The sequence below is a fragment of the Myotis brandtii genome, unplaced genomic scaffold (genome assembly GCF_000412655.1).
Source record: "Myotis brandtii unplaced genomic scaffold, ASM41265v1 scaffold131, whole genome shotgun sequence".
Lineage (NCBI taxonomy): Eukaryota > Metazoa > Chordata > Mammalia > Chiroptera > Vespertilionidae > Myotis > Myotis brandtii.
The window spans coordinates 4511498-4527899 of record NW_005354632.1 but is presented as its reverse complement, the minus strand read 5'-3'; the positions used below and the strand labels follow the sequence as shown (position 1 = coordinate 4527899).

The 16402-nt window shown below is 55.6% G+C and overlaps 1 protein-coding gene across 1 annotated transcript; it reads left to right on the top strand.

Moving 5' to 3' along the window:
- Window positions 1–1680: 1680 nt before the first annotated feature.
- STRIP1 (striatin interacting protein 1) lies at window positions 1681–15548 on the top strand. The gene is made up of 20 exons (XM_005860049.2): window positions 1681–1864; window positions 2607–2681; window positions 3103–3237; window positions 3325–3445; window positions 4088–4156; window positions 5029–5135; window positions 5241–5368; window positions 5728–5910; window positions 6227–6444; window positions 7393–7458; window positions 7583–7646; window positions 8980–9051; window positions 9505–9579; window positions 9712–9809; window positions 11215–11341; window positions 11532–11632; window positions 12379–12445; window positions 12877–12981; window positions 13391–13595; window positions 14636–15548. The coding sequence occupies exons 2-20, from the start codon at window positions 2642–2644 to the stop codon at window positions 14881–14883; spliced, it is 2229 nt and encodes a 742-aa protein (XP_005860111.1). The 5' UTR covers window positions 1681–1864; window positions 2607–2641; the 3' UTR covers window positions 14884–15548.
- The last annotated feature ends 854 nt before the right edge of the window (window positions 15549–16402 follow it).

Below are 16402 nucleotides of genomic sequence, written 5' to 3'. Positions count from 1 at the left end.
CGGCGACTCGCTGTCCGGCGTGGGCACCGGCCTGTGGGGACCAAGGGCACCACCCTAGACCTGCGAAGGCCGGCCCTGGTCCTACTGGCTCGTGCAGCCTCTGGTGCTAGTAAAGCAGGTCCAAGCCTGGCAGGTCCAAGCAGACACTCCCCTGCGCTCAGGGAGTTACTGGAAAAGCAAAGAAACCACCTCTGAGGAGCCCGTGCGCAGAGGCTGGTGGGGGGCGTGGGAGCGGTGGGGTGACCCGCCTTCATCCTGAGAGGACTTGCAGTTTGCAGAGAGCTTTACGTTTTCCTTAAGCAGCCGTAATGCTCAAATCAGTACCCTCCGACGCCTTTACATTTCCCTTCCTCCCCTTTCATTTCCATTTGGGCGCAGCTCAAGGCAGGGCAGTGGGTGAGCACATTTGAGCCGAGAGACCTGTTCTTAGAGATGCGCACGCTGCCTCAGCTGGCTCTCTGGTTCTGGCTCTCTGGTTCTCGGGGCTGGGAGCCCGGGCAGGGCCTGGCGGACCGGGCGGCACTGCTGGGAGCCCGCCCTGTGCTGCCCAACTTTCATTAGTGCCCGAAAGCCTCTGGGCAGCCCTGGCCGGTTTGGCTCAGCGGATAGCGCGTCGGCCTGTGGACTAAAGTGGACTAAAGGGTCCGGAGTTTGATTCCCAGTCGGGGCACATGCCCGGGTTGTTGGCTCAGTCCCCAGTGGGGGGTGTGCAGGAGGCAGCCAATCAATGATTCTCATCATTGATGTTACCATCTCTCCCTCTCCTTTCCTCTCTGAAATAAATTTAAAAAATATATATATTTTTTAAATGAAAAGAAGGGTCCCAGGTTTGATTCTGGCAACCAGTTGATGTCTCTCAAATCAGTATTTCTCTCTCTGCGTCTCTCCCCCTCCCTTCTACTCTCTCTAAAAATGACTGGAAAAATCTCCTTGAGAGGATTAACAACAAAAACCTTCCAGGTAGTCTTATGCAATGGGAGGATAAATGAAGAGCTGAAGTTCAGTACCTTGTGAACGTGTACCCTGTTGCCTCTGACTAGGAAGGGGAGTTCATGCCACTCAGTGTCTGTGGGCGGGCCTTGTCTTCCCACGGAGCTTGTAGCTAGGCCTGAGGACTTCACCTGTGTCTCCACGGCCTCTTCCCAGAAGGCCTCCCAGACGGCGTGTGCTCAGCGATCACCTGTCCCCAGCAGTGAAATGATTCTTTGTCACACTCTCTCCGGTGGGGAGGGAAGCCATTCTGTTCAGCTGCTGCCTTCCTGTTGGTTCTCACTGAAATGTGAGAGAAGGCTGAGGGGGTCGATATTCGTGCTGTCCTGGCTGGTGATAGCCCACTAGCCAGAGAGAAGTGAGGCTGCCGGAATCTGGGCACCAGATGGAGTGAATGTCATTCCCTGCATGGAATGCATAGAAGCTTTGTGTTCATTCATCCAGCAAGTAGTTATTTGAGTAAACTATTCACTCACTCACTCACTCATTCATGGCAAGTAGTGCTGGGCATTGTGGAATCCATGGTGAGCAAAATGGACAACGTTCCGCCTCTCAAGGAACTTGCAGTGCCAAGGAGGCAGCATTAACAATACCCCTGCCCCTGTAGCACTGTGAGTCACAGGTGCTCTGAAGGAGACGTGCAGGTGCTGGAGACCTGAGGGAGCCCGGGAGACAAATATTGTGATAAGAAATAGGAAGAGTGGCGGCGGTGGTGTCCTTAGCACAGCAGTGTCTCTGGAAGCACGCGTGTTTCTTCCTTTGGGAAGCAGCGACCTTGTGTATCATCTCTCCTGTTCTCAACAGGGCTATTCCGAGTCTCCGGACCTGGAGTTTGAGTATGCTGACACGGACAAGTGGGCGGCCGAGCTGTCGGGTAAAGATAGACCTCTGTGTTCTTTGGGGGTGTTTTTACCTTATTGGTCTTTAATAAAATTAAGAGTGAATGCCATTTTGGAGTCCACTTTCCCCCCTAGTTAGTCTCAGTTAGTAATGATGTGTATAAAACAGGTTAATTACTGGGTCCAGCCTGTGTGTCTCATAGCTTTGGCTTGTCCTTTACTTTAATGAAGCATCTCTGGGTGGTCGGCTCAGCTGGCTGTGGCCCAGTCCCCGTGTGGACAGAGGTGCTCCTTGGCCATACGCGGTCCCCTGACGGGTCTCTCCTAGGGCAGTGAGTGGTGAGGAATGCAAGCAGTGGGTGCTTGCCGCTGCGCACATCTGTCGCTGCCCCTGCTGCTCCTGTGTAACGTGAGGTTACCCTGAGCTGCTCCACAGGCTTTGGGGTACAGTACTCTTCAGAAGGCAGCACCCACTGAGAGACACGTTTGTGATGGCAGTCAGCCACTGGCCTGGCCTGCTGGGGTCCATGTGCACCAGGTGGGGCCACCCTGCATCTAGGCTGCGCTGGCATTCTGGGTCGGCTGCAGGGAAAGCCAGCTTTCTCTCCGTCCTGTTCACCAGAACACTAAGACCCTAGTCGTTACAGAACATAGTCCAGGAGTGACTGCGACTCGGGACGGAGTTGGGCCCGGAAGCAGACGCTTTGCCTTCTCTGCTGCGTGTGAGCCCCGGTGTGGGATGTGGACACAGAGCTGATGAGACTTTGTTCTTGCCAGAGCTTTACAGCTACACGGAGGGGCCAGAATTCCTGATGAACCGAAAATGCTTCGAGGAGGACTTCCGCCTCCATGGTGAGATGGTTCCCTCCACATCGGGGTTCCTTTCACCCGTGTCATGAGAGCTGCAGGGTTCCTCCTAGTCATCTCAATGACCTCAGTCATCCCCGACGGCCTGCAAAGCCGGCTGAGCCATGACTGTGCCAGGCCAGATGTGCCATTCAGGGTGGGCTTGCAAGTCCTCTGATGGTGGCTTTTCAGATTGTGAGTCTCAGGAAAAGAAGAAACTTGATGTGTTTAAAATTGCAGCAAAAATAGCATTGTTTCAGTCTGGAAAGTCAGGTTCCTAGGGCAGTGGGGGGACCTTAGCCCTCTGGGGAGAGTGACTGGCTCTCTGAGCTCTGTCCCGAGGCAGGCCTGCATTTGGTGGCTTAGCTGGTGCCAGGCCGTTGTGAGGCTGTCTGGCCTCAGGTGGAACTGGCCTCTTGCCCTGCAGTGACCGATAAGAAGTGGACCGAGCTGGACACCAACCAGCACCGGACCCATGCCATGAGGCTCCTGGACGGCCTGGAAGTCACTGCCAGGGAGAAGAGACTCAAGGTGGCCCGGGCCATTCTCTACGTTGCCCAAGGTACTGAGTGGACCCCAGGGCGCGGGCCCCTTCAGTGACCTGGCCAGTCGGATGCGGGTGGGGCTCTGAGCTGTGCCCTGTCTGCAGGCACCTTCGGGGAGTGCAGCTCGGAGGCGGAGGTGCAGTCCTGGATGCGCTACAACGTCTTCCTGCTCCTGGAGGTGGGCACGTTCCATGCGCTGGTGGAGCTGCTCAACATGGAAATAGAGTGAGTCCCGAGGGGCCCGAGCAGGGGGTGCGGGGAAGCTTATGGAACCAGTCTTTTTTTTTTTTTTTTTTTTTAATATATTTCATTGATATTTTACAGAGAAGAAGGGAGAGAAATAGAGAGTTAGAAACATCGATGAGAGAGAAACATCGATCAGCTGCCCCCTGCACACCCCCTACTGGGGATGTGCCCGCAACCAAGGTACATGCCCTTGACCGGAATCGAACCTGGGACCTTTCAGTCCGCAAGCCGATGCTCTATCCCAGGGGTGGGCAAACTTTTTGACTCGAGGGCCACAATGGGTTCTTAAACTGGACCTGAGGGCCGGAACAAAAGCATGGATGGAGTGTTTGTGTGAACTAATATAAATTCAAAGTAAACATCATTACATAAAAGGGTACGGTCTTTTTTTTTTTTTAGTTTTATTCATTTCAAACGGGCCAGATCCGGCCCGCGGGCCGTAGTTTGCCCACGGCTGCTCTATCCACTGAGCCAAACCGGTTAGGGCTGGAACCAGTCTTGAGGATCTGGTGCAGGGCCTGAGTCTAAGCGTGTCACAGTGTTTTATCCCTGGTGGGGCAGCCCTTGTCAAGGGGACCCTCTCTTCCCTCTGGGGCAGCACTGATTCAGTCTCTCCTGCAGCAACAGCGCCGCCTGCAGCAGCGCAGTGAGGAAGCCGGCCATCTCCCTGGCTGACAGCACGGACCTCAGGTGAGGCCGGTTAGCCTGAGCGGCATCAGAGCAGGGCTTGGGGCGTCCTTGGGTTTTCTTGGTGTGGGCCCTGTACGTGTCCTTCTCACACACTCACCTGGGGTGTGATGGGCTTGGGGTGGGATCAGTCAGCCCTGCTGGGGGCTCTCTCGGGCGGGGCTCTGGGTTGAGTCTCCCAAGGAAATCATGTGATAGGACCGCAGTGCTGAGAATGCCATGGGCCTTTCTATTGGATGGAACACTGGATGCCACTCCTCGCATTCCCACCTTCTCGCACCCAGCTGCCCCACCTGTGTAGGGTTAGTCCTGACAGTTCAAGACGCTCATGGCTGCACAGGAAGTAATCGCAGCTGCTCAAGAGCAAGAGCACCTCCCCATCTGTGAGGAGTAGAACCTGTCTCTGTGCCTTTGGAAGTTTCCAGACTGGGTGTTGGTGGTGTCCTCGCTGTAGTTAGGGTCCCGGGCATCACCCTGCGTGCTCCTGATTTGCACCCACCGTGGTAAACACATCCTGTTCTCACCTCCACCTTGTTCTCTCCCACCGCTGGGTCTTTTTCATTCCAGGAAGCTCAGGGCAGTAAATTTTGTGGCCATTGTTCACATTAATCCATTCAGCAGCCATTTGCCAAGCACCTGCTTTGAGCGAGCACTTTGCTAGACATCGAAATACAGAACAGGTCGGGTCCCACCTTAGCAACATGAGACAGAAAGAAGCCCACATGCTCTGTGGGACGCTCAGTTTCCTGGCGGTTACAGCCCTCCCACCTGCCAGCCTTGGTGCCCAGGCTTTTCTCGTGTCAGTGGGCGTGAGGAAGCCAGGGCGCTCCCTTGACACACACCCCCCCCATTCCGCCCTGTTATCGCGCCCCCAGGGTTCTGCTCAACATCATGTACCTGATTGTGGAGACCGTCCACCAGGAGTGTGAGGGCGATAAGGCCGAGTGGAGGACCATGCGCCAGACCTTCAGGGCCGAGCTGGGTAGGACCCCGGGGTCCTGTCCAGAGGCCCCTCCTGGTGCTGAGGCTGGTGGGCTTGGGAGGGCCCTGTTCCTGCGTGTGCTCCTGACGCCGTGGTCGCCTCCAGGTTCCCCGCTGTACAACAATGAGCCATTCGCCATCATGCTGTTTGGGATGGTGACCAAATTTTGCAGTGGCCACGCCCCTCACTTCCCCATGAAGAAGGTTCTCTTGCTGCTTTGGAAGACAGTACTGGTGAGCGCCTCCTGGAAGGGGAAGCCAGGGGACAGGGCCGGAGAGGGGCTTGGACCATTACTCCCCCTGGGGGTCACCCTCCCTTTCAGAATGGGCCAGCCCTGTGGAGCTTGCAGGTGAGGGTCTCCAGTCTGCCTTTTTTACATGAAGAGCATGGCAGACAGAGAGCTGAGCGTGTGTGTGCACTAGGCTCGGTCAGCCCGTTTCTCCTCTCCCTTCCCAGCCTCACTGAACTCTCCTGGGGTGGATATAGTCCCTTGTTCAGAGGTCGAGAGGGTCTCTGTAAAGATGTCATGGGTGCTCTCGCGCCTGGCACAGCCTGTGGGTGTGTTGACCCGGCCTGCTCCCATCTGATGCAGTGCACGCTAGGTGGCTTTGAGGAGCTGCAGAGCATGAAGGCCGAGAAGCGCACCATGCTGGGCCTGCCCCCGCTGCCTGAGGACAGCATCAAAGTGATCCGCAACATGAGGGCCGCCTCGCCGCCTGCGTCTGCCTCTGACCTGATCGAGCAGCAGCAGAAACGGGGCCGGCGGGAGCACAAGGTGAGGGCGACAGGTCCCTGCAGCTCCCAAAGTTCTCCGCACACAGTGGCCTGGTCCCTGGACAAGCTCGGCTGGGAATGGCCTCTGAACGGCTTGGTCAGGTGAAGGCCTCCAGGCAGGGACACTGTCCCCAGTGCAGGATCCCATCTTACAGTGGGTCTCAGGAAGGACTGGGGCAAGGAATGATTTGTCATCTGGTCCCAACCTTGACTTCCTGTCTGGTTTCTCACTGCCCTTTCTGTGTCGCAGCCTCTGTGGCTTCCTCGGCCTTTTCTGGTTCCTCAGTTGGCTCTCGTCTGCTCTCCCCCGTCTCCAGGCGCTGATAAAGCAGGACAACCTGGACGCCTTCAACGAGCGGGACCCCTACAAGGCCGACGACTCTCGAGAAGAGGAAGAAGAGAACGATGACGACAACAGCCTGGAGGGGGAGACGTTCCCCCTCGAGCGGGACGAGGTGATGCCTCCCCCACTACAGCACCCCCAGACTGACAGGCTTACCTGCCCAAAGGGGCTCCCATGGGCGCCCAAGGTCAGGTGAGTCTCAGACCTTTGTAAAGCTCTTGGCCTGAAACCAGGGCCTCACACCCACAGGCCTGGCACCTGGCCTGGGTCACGTGAGGTCCTCTGCTGGGACAGGCTGGGCTTGGCTCTGGGATGAGGCTCCCTTAAAGTCCCCTGTGCTGGCCCGGGTCTCGGGGGCTGGCCTGGCTGGCCTTGCACAAAGAGGCCCTTGTGTGGCTCTGGAGTGGTAATCGGAGCTCGCTCTTGGGTAGACATGATAACTAGTGAAGGGGGTGGGAAAAATGAGAACAAGGACATTTAAGTGACCCCATCGCCACCCCCCTGGGGTTGTATGTGGTTAACAGAAAAGTGATAGATTAAGGAAGAGCTCCTTTAGAGCCGTAATTCAGGTATTGAGATGTATGTGCATGAATCAGTGGACGGGAAGGCACCTTGATGTATAGAAATGGTGTCTGTTTGAAATGGCTCCAACTTACGAACTAGATGGACACGTGAGAGGATATAGAAGTCATTTTCTCCATCCAGGTAAAGCCCCAGTTTTCCGTGATGGGAAAACACACAAGTTTTCAGAAAATGCAAGATACACTGATTGTTTGACAGGAAAATGTGACTCATGAAAAAAATCAGTAGCTTATAGCTCTCGGTATAAAAATTTTAAGTTTGAGGAGTTCTGTTGACAAAGGTCTTAATATCTGAATAAAGTATGCTTTTAATTCAATATATCACTTTAATTTTACAAGTCCCGTAAACAAATTACACATAATATAATTTCAGGTCATTGATTCAACATTATGAAGAACATGAAAATAGTCTGAAGGTTTCAGGGATTTTTTCCATAAAGAAAAACAGTTGAGGGAGACTTTTTCTTCTGTCTCCACAATTTCTGGATGTTCTGTATTTTATTAACCATGACACCTTGAAATAACATTTAGTAAAAGCCTTGCTCTCTCTCTTGGGCAGAGAGAAAGACATTGAGATGTTCCTCGAGTCCAGCCGCAGCAAATTCATAGGTTACACTCTGGGCAGGTGAGTGTGATCTGAGTTCCTTTTGAAGAAAAGTAGCGAGAAATCCACTCTCTTGGCCTTTGGTGTTTGGGGACCCAGGCGGATTGATGTCTGGGCTTAACACAGGGCCTTCTTTATCCTCCAGCGACACGAACACAGTGGTGGGGCTGCCCAGGCCAATCCACGAAAGCATCAAGACTCTGAAGCAGGTCGGTGGTGTGGGTGAGCTTTTGGCCTAGTTTGGTCCCAAGTGAGTGAAGTGAGATCGGCCCGTTGGGAGAAGCCATTTAGAGTGTTGTCGGCCTGAAGGAGCCTGGGCTGGAGGCATGGGTGGACAGTGGCAGTTCCTCTCAGCAGTTCTTCGTAAATTCTACTGATTCTAGCCGAGCTTTGGTTGGGGACTTAACTGGTGGCTCATTCAAGATTATATTACCTGAAGCTGTTGGAGTTTTAAGGGTCCACTAAATAGCCCCCTTTCCTTGCTCAAGTTCTAAGGCGATTGAGATAGAGGAGTAGGCAGGTGGAGATAGAAACACCAGCTTTGAGGCTGGCAGAGAGGTTAGAGACTGAGGCGAAGGGCACAGCAGCCATAGGTGTCCCAGCCCTGACTTCCTGGATGAGGCAGACTCCCCCACCCAGAGCCAGGCAGTGCTGGAGCCCACCAGGCCTGCTCGAGGAGCAGAGGAGCGCACAGGCTTTTGTTCAAGAGAAAAGCGAAAGGGATGGGCTTAGCATGTCCTGTTCCTCTGCCCAGTCAACCAGGCGGGGTATGTGGGAGGGACAGGGAGAGATGGGGTGTGTGGGAGGGGCAGGGAGAGATGGGGTGTGTGGGAGGGGCAGGGGTGTATTGCACATCCAGTCCCTCCATAGGGGAAGGAACACCAAGAGTCGGAAAGAGGTGTCTCCCTAACAACCCATCTGGGGTGTAAATGGCTATGTTTTTGGAACATATTTCTGAAATGTTTAGTACTGAGTGGGCCCCATGCACCTAAGCTTTTTGAATACTTGATCCCGAATACTACTTGATTCTGCTTGGACTAATTTTTCTGTCACTATAGCTATCTGGAAGCCCCTTTCTCTCCCTTAATTTGCTTTTTTCTAGTCTTTTATGTGCTTTTTATACTGGTTTTAAGAGGCAACTGCTGCCCAGCTGATGTGGCTCAGTGGTTGAGCATCGACCTATGAACCAGGAGGTCATGGTTCAATTCCCGGTCAGGGCACATGCCCAAGTTGCGGGCTCAGTCCTAGTAGAGGGTGCTGAGGAGGCAACTGATCAATGATTCTGTCACATCATTGGTATTTCTCTCTCGCCCTCTCTCTTTCCTTCTGAAATGAATAAATATATATATATATATATTTTTTTTTAAAAAGCAATTGCTCACTTAGGAAAGTATTTTGGGTTCAGGAGGTTAGTTAGGGATCTTTGTGGAGATTCCCTCTTGGAGAAGATTGTTTGAAGAAGTTGCCCGGGTCTTTGCCAGGGTGTGGGGCGTGCAGCCAGAGAGTAGGAACTGTTCCCAGCGCCTCTTCCCTTCTCCCCAGCACAAGTACACGTCGATCGCAGAGGTCCAGGCGCAGATGGAGGAGGAGTTCCTTCGCTCTCCTCTTTCAGGGGTGAGTTGGGGCCTTCCTCAGCCAGCAGGATCCCTCCGTTCTTTCCAGGCACAGTGCTGGGCCTAAACCACGAAGCTGCCTGGTCCTGCCCTCTTGCTCCCCCGGCAGGGGTGGCTTATCGGGTGCCGGGGTGAAGAGCACAGGCTCTGAGCCAGTCACCACCTCTGAATCCAGTGCCACCACTCGGGGTGACAACTTCGCAGGAGACTAGATCTTTGTGCTTCAGTTTCCTCACCTGTGAGATGGGGATAATAATCATGCCCTCTTCACAGAGTGTAGTGAGGACTAATGGGCTTCCTACAAGGAAAGTGCCTGCACGTTGTCAGTCAGGTGTGCTGTCACTATCCGCATCGTTGTTTACATCAGTGCTTACAGCCCCTCCTCCAGCCAGCGAGTCAGCTGGCTCAGGAGACTGTCAGGACTGGGCTTGAATCTCTACCCTTGTGGTCAAAGGGAGAAGAGGAAGTGGAGCAAGTCCCTGCAGAAACACTCTACCAAGGCCTGCTCCCCAGCCTGCCGCAGTACATGGTGAGTCCCTCCTCAGGCTCCAGCCTGCCTGCCAGTGCCTCCAGTCCCTCCTGAGTGCCCTGCCCCTGGGCCCCTGCGGAGGGACCACCTCTCCGGGCTGAGGCCTGCACCTGGGTGCTCCTGTCCTCCCAGATCGCGCTGCTGAAGATCCTGCTGGCTGCAGCCCCCACCTCCAAAGCCAAAACCGACTCGATCAACATCCTGGCCGACGTCCTGCCTGAGGAGATGCCGTGAGTACCGTCGCCCCTGTGCGTGGAACAGGTGGGGCAACAGAACGGGGCCGTGTCTCCCTTTCAGTCCCCAGGTTTGGGAGGTTGCTTCCTTTTTTGATTCAACTCTGCAGGTTAAGTTGAGGGTATTCCTGGCTCAGAAGAAAAATAAGTACTGGGTTAAATATCTCGATTTGCTGCTTGGGGAGAAGGTCAGCCCAGCTGGCCTGGATTCTAGTGTAGACTCTGCCCTGAGTGGATGCCTGAGTGACCGGGAGAGTCCTCACCCCTCTGCAGAGTGAGTTGGGCTGGGGCGACATTTCCCCCAAAGCTGTGTGGCTGGGACATCAGGACGGGGAGATGCAGCTTCTGGACACCGTGCCAGCCAGCAGCTGAGCCTCCGCTGGGTGTGGCTCTCCCGTTCACAGTACCCGGCCTGCGGGCCGTTTGTGAGCGCCTCAGGTGACAGTGAAGTCCTCAGGGCGCTTCCTCCCTGGGGCACTGACTGCCTCTGTTTGATGTGAGGACAAACCGAGATCGTGTTCTACTTTGAGAGGGACGTGGCCTTGACCTGGCCTCCTGCCTGCCCGCTCATCCCGCCCAGCTCCCTGGTGGCGGGGCTCCTTGAGTCTGGGGTGAAAGGCAGGTGAGGCTGGAGGCAGGGCTTGGCTAATACCAAAGCGGGTGTCAGAACACTGGGCCATTGTGATGGTCCTTGGTAAGGGGGTTCCTGAGTCAAATACTGTACCTCCTCTTAAAAAACTGACAGTGAGAAGTCTTGAGTCAAGAAACTGATTTAAGTGTCTGATCACTATGTTATACACCTGGAATGAGTATAATATTGTGTCAAGTGTAACAAAAATAAATTCAAAGTAAAAAGAAAGAAACTAATTTAACTCAGTGCTTCCTAAGTTTTCCCCATAACATGAAGCGTGCCGTGTGGTGGTATTCCACAGAGCACGCGTGGGAACACGGTCCCTGTAGTGGCAGAAATATGTTATACACCTGGAATGAGTATAATATTGTGTCAAGAGTAACAAAAATAAATTCAAAGAAAAAAGAAACTGATTTAACTCAATGCTTCCTAAGTTTTCCCCATAACATGAAGCGTGCTGTGTGGTGGTATTCCACAGAGCACACGCGAGAACACGGTCCCTGTAGTGGCAGAAGCTTAGGGGGATCTTGAGAAGTTCACTGTGGAGGAAAGGCAGGGAAATAGGCTAAGGATGTGTTTAAACATCACAGGAAGAGAATTATGCTGAGCTTGGGAGCTGGGTGGGAGGAGCCCTGGGCCTAACCTGAGATGTCCACGGGTCGGGGGTGGAGTGGGAGCCTTTGCCCAGAGAAGGCTCAGGAATCCCGTCTCCTGTGAGCACCTAGGAGGGCGCGGAACAAGCTGCGGGCTCACCCGGCCGTTGTGTTTCAGCACCACAGTGTTGCAGAGCATGAAGCTGGGCGTGGATGTGAACCGCCACAAAGAGGTCATTGTCAAGGCCATTTCCGCTGTCCTGCTGCTGCTGCTCAAGCACTTCAAGTTGAACCACGTCTACCAGGTACCTGCCAGGCCTCTTCCCTGTCCACTGGCCACAGCCTGGCAGTGCTGCCCTCCAGCCCTGAAGACGGAGGCCTTGGCCTTCAAATGTTCTGACTCAGTCTTCCAGCCGAGGCCTTCTATCCCGGGAGGAGAGACAGGAGAGACGGGCGGCCCCCGCGGGCGTGCTGATTGTCTTCTGTTGGTTTCAGTTTGAATATATGGCCCAGCACCTGGTGTTTGCCAACTGCATCCCTTTGATTCTAAAGTTCTTCAATCAAAACATCATGTCCTACATCACTGCCAAGAACAGGTGACAGGGACCAGGGCTCAGGAAGGGGGCCCGGGGCCAGATGGCAGGGCTCCCAGGTAGCCGCTCCCACTGAACCCACTCAGCACCTCTAGGCCAGCACTCTGCCAGTCTTCTCAGAGATGAATGAAGCATGGTCCCTGCCTGTGGAAAACACCAGTGTGTCAAATCCGAGTCTAGCTATCAAGTGACCCGTGACTCGGTCTGTGCCTGGGTGGGAGGGGTCTCATCCTGGGCTCCAGTACAGCCCTCACTGTCCCGTGCCTTTTAAATTTAATTAATTAATTAATTTTGAGGAGGCCAGCCAGGCTGCCTGCTCTCCCTAGGGAGCTCAGCCATGTGCGCTGTCACGCCCTGTCTGCTGACTCCTAGCCCCCATCCCTCTCACTTGGTGCCACCTGTACTTGGCAGTGCCTGCTGATCAGTGTGGTACATCACAGGGCAAGTCATCAGCTGACACTGTCTCCCGAGGGGCTTGGCATACACTCATTGCCTTAAGAAGTCTCCCCCAGCCCAGGTGCATGGCTGCGGGGAAAGCAGGGTCTCCACCCTTACACAGTGTCAGGCTGGTCTCTGGCCAGGGGGACCCTACAGTTTCTCTGGGAGCAGGTGCTTCCTCATCTTAGAGCTGGAAACCAGGGCGGTGCAGACAAGGTAGATCCCACTTGCATCCCAACGAGTGAGGGAGGAGAGCAGAGCCAGACCCAGCCTTTGCTCATGGTGGGCGCCTGCTTGCCCTTGCCCTACAGCATTTCCGTCCTGGATTACCCTCACTGCGTGGTGCACGAGCTGCCAGAGCTGACTGCCGAGAGTCTGGTGAGTGGCCAGGCTCTACCGGCTGTCCCTTTGGTGAGGGTGGGTGGTGCAGAGCCCGGCTCCCCCACCTGGGATGGAGGTGTCTTCACAGATGAGGTCCTGTCGAGTAGTGCCTGGCTTTTAAAGCACTAATTGCATACAAGGGCGGGGAGGGACCTTGTAGGGCAGAAAGATTGGGGGGTAGGGATTCCTTTGTTGGGAGCATGGTCTTCAGGGGCTGGTGACCCAGCGCTCACCAGGCCGAGTTGCTTCTCTCCCCCTCGCTGGGACTGTGGGCCCAGCTCTGAGGGATGGAGTTTCCCGGGGGCTGAGGAGAGGAGTGGGTGCCGGCACAGGCAGGGAGACCTGCAGGTCTGAGGTCATGCATGTGCCGCCCTGGAAGCTGCTGAGCCCCTGCCCTGAGGGTCGTGGTTCCTGGGCTTTCCCTGCAGGAAGCAGGCGACAATAACCAGTTTTGCTGGAGGAACCTCTTTTCTTGTATCAATCTCCTCCGGATCTTGAACAAGCTGACCAAGTGGAAGCACTCAAGAACGATGGTGAGTCAGCGCGGTCAGCGTGGACCCTGTGACAGTGCCATGCCCGTCCTCGCCTGAGCAGGAGCAGAGGTCCGGGGTGGGCTCGCTGCTGCGGCTGCATCCTTCCTCCTCACTTTCCTGCAGCCGCATCCGTGTATTTTAAGGACTGATTCCTGGGTTCCTTGACAAGTCAGGGAATTCATAGCTTTCTTCAGATTCCAAAACGACTCACAATTAGGGTGGCCAGCGGTCCTGGTTGGCCTGGGACTTGGTAGTTTTAGCTGTGAAGTTCCGCGTCCCAGCAAACCCCTCAGTCTGGGGAAAGCTGGGACAGTTGGTCACCCTGCCCATGACCGCAAACGGGGTGAGCAGTGGCTGGTGATGCAGGCATTATTTGTGCCCTCCACTGTGCCTGCCCGTGCCCTTCCAGATGCTGGTGGTGTTCAAGTCTGCCCCCATCCTGAAGCGGGCCCTGAAGGTGAAGCAGGCCATGATGCAGCTGTACGTGCTGAAGCTGCTCAAGGTGCAGACCAAGTACCTGGGGCGGCAGTGGCGCAAGAGCAACATGAAGACCATGTCTGCCATCTACCAGAAGGTGCGGCACCGGCTCAACGACGACTGGGCCTACGGCAACGGTGAGGCCTGCAAGTGGGTGCGGTGGGGGTCGGGCAGCGGCGACCTCTCCCCCTCTGCTCCAGGCCGCCCTGAGGAATCGGGTGGGAGCGTGAGGAAGGACCTTGAGAAGCTGCCCAGACTCGGTGTCTGATCATCCCCATTCCTCTGTCCCTCCCTCGTAGTTCTGCCTTTTCCAGAAATTGTCATAAGTCTCTCTCCCATCTTTTCTCTCCACCCTGCCCACAAGTTCTCTCAGCTCTTGACCAACCTCAGACTCTGCTCCAGTGATCTTTCTAGAGTGCGGGTCTGCGGGCACCTCCGAGGAAAGGCCTTCACTGGCCTCCTATTGCCCTTGGAATTAGAGCCAAACTCTCACATGTGGCGTATGAGGCCCACACTCTTGCCTCCTCCCTCCCTCCCTTTCTCCTCCCCTCCTCCTCTCTAACCGGACCCAGCTTCTCTGCAGCCCAGCCCGTCACTCCGGGTCTCTGGGCACACGGGGCACTCAGTCTGTGCATATAGCCTGTGTCCCTCTTCTGTGCCTTCTGGCAGGGTGCCTCCCCCACACCCCGCACCCCCACAACTGTCCCGTGTCCGCGTGTTTCTTCCCCTCTGGGCAGCCGCCTGGGCCTCCTGGGCAGAGTGGGTTCTTCTGGGTGTCCCCTGGCCACGCTGCCGCATCATTTCAGTTCCTGGCCCAGCGCCCCGTGACTTCGTGCCTGGGCAGGGAATCGAGAGAATGAGCTAATGAGGGACCTGCATGCTCCTCCTCTGATCCAGAGAGCCAGGGACAAGGTGGCTTTCAGAGCAGTGAGTCAACTGTGGCTCCTCGCTGGGTCCACTTGGCCACAGTGCGGCCTCCTCTGTAGATCTGGCTTTTCTCCTGTCACCTGACTTTCCCTTGTATCCAGGAAAGAAGTCCTGTCAGTGTTGCTGAGGGTGGGACTTGGAAGTTGGCATCAAGTCAAGTTGGGGGGGGGGCCTGGCCCTTAACTTGTGAGTGCCAGGGGAGCTGCCGGGAAGGCCTAGCTCCTGACCATGTCTTCCTGCTTTGTCCCAGATCTGGATGCCCGGCCTTGGGACTTCCAGGCGGAGGAGTGTGCCCTCCGTGCCAACATTGAACGCTTTAACGCCCGGCGCTATGACCGGGCCCACAGCAACCCCGACTTCCTGCCTGTGGACAACTGCCTGCAGAGCGTCCTGGGCCAGCGGGTGGACCTCCCTGAGGACTTCCAGATGAACTACGACCTCTGGTTAGAAAGGGAGGTTTTCTCCAAGCCCATTTCCTGGGAAGAGCTGCTGCAGTGAGGCTCCTGGAGGGGACCCAACAGGAAAGGTGATGTGTCGAGGTGCCCAGGGCCTGTCCTGGTTCACTGCAGTGCGCCCAGCCCCCTCCAGGTGGCAGCACCACCTCACTGTGCCCTCCCCAGACAGCTCTGGGCTTGGCCTCTGGTTGGTCCCAGCATCTTGCCTGGGAGCGTCATCTCTGCTTGCCACCCTCTCTCCATTCCTCCTCCCTCCTCTCTTGGACATGGTTGGTTGCAGCTCATTTCTCATTCAGCCCAAGGCTGGGAAAAGCTGGGATAGGCTGGGAACCCATCGCGTCTGAATGTCGGGGCTCACGCTGACTCTTCTGGAGACAGGCAGATCCTTGGCAGCCAGCTTGCCGAGGAGGACGCTTAGCATTGGGGCCGGGGCCAGTCAGAGTCCTGGTTTTGCTTTGGGGGTTTCTGGTGTCATCCCAGCCTCCCACTGAGTTTCCTCCAGAAGCAGTTGCAGAGGCTCCTGCAGCTCCCTCAGCACTGGGTTGGGACAGGGTGGGGTGGGAAGAGAAGCTTCCCTTAGCCAGAGGTGCCCTCTCCCTCTGGATCTTCGAGGGTCTGTAAATATCTATATATAAACCTGTGTGTGTTCTCTTGTGTCATGTTGGGGTTTTTAATGTGTTTGTGTATTCTGTTTACATTAAAAGGAAGTAAAAGTAATCCCAATGGCCTCGTCTGCAGAAAGTGTGGCCCCTGAACATGTCCTCCAGGTCTAGAAATGGGATTCTTGCCAGGCTGCCTGCCCTTGCCCTCTGTGGGGCACTCCTCCAGAGTGTTCTCCCGCCTCCATCTGGCGTTGCCCACTCCAGGGCTCTGGGTTGCGGGGTGACACGTTGTCCTGCGCCCCTGGGTTTGATGGCATGCAGTAGGAGCTCCAGGCTTCTCAGGATCACAGTCCTGAGCTGGCCTCAGAGCCTGGGTGTGTCTGCCTCCTCCTCGCTCCATCTGCGGCTCTGCTTCTGGGATCTCCCCCTCCTGATGCTGATAAAGGAGCACCCTCTCCAGAACTGCTGGAAGCTTGCCTGGCTCCCCCGTAGGCCAGGTGTGGGAGGTTCCGTCTCGGGCTCTTGACTTACAAAGGAAACGTGTTCTGGGGAACCTCTAGGACTTAGAGGAAGTATGTACTGTGAGGCTACAGTCTCGGTAAGATGGATTGCCTTGCCCACTCCAGGGCTCTGGGTTGTGGGGTGACACGTTGTCCTGCGCCCCTGGGTTTGATGGCATGCGGTAGGAGCTCCAGGCTTCTCAGGATCACAGTCCTCAGCTGGCCTCAGAGCCTGGGAGTGTCTGCCTCCTCCTCATGCCGTCTGCAGCTCTGCTTCTGGGATCTCCCCCTCCTGTTGCTGATAAAGGAGCACCCTCTCCAGAACTGGAAGCTCGCCTGGCTCCCCCGCAGGCCAGGTGTGGGAGGTTCCGTCTCGGGCTCTTGACTTACAAAGGAAACGTGTTTTGGGGAACCTCCCCTGTGTCGTTTCTTCCATTCAGTGCCTGTCCTGCCCAGGTCC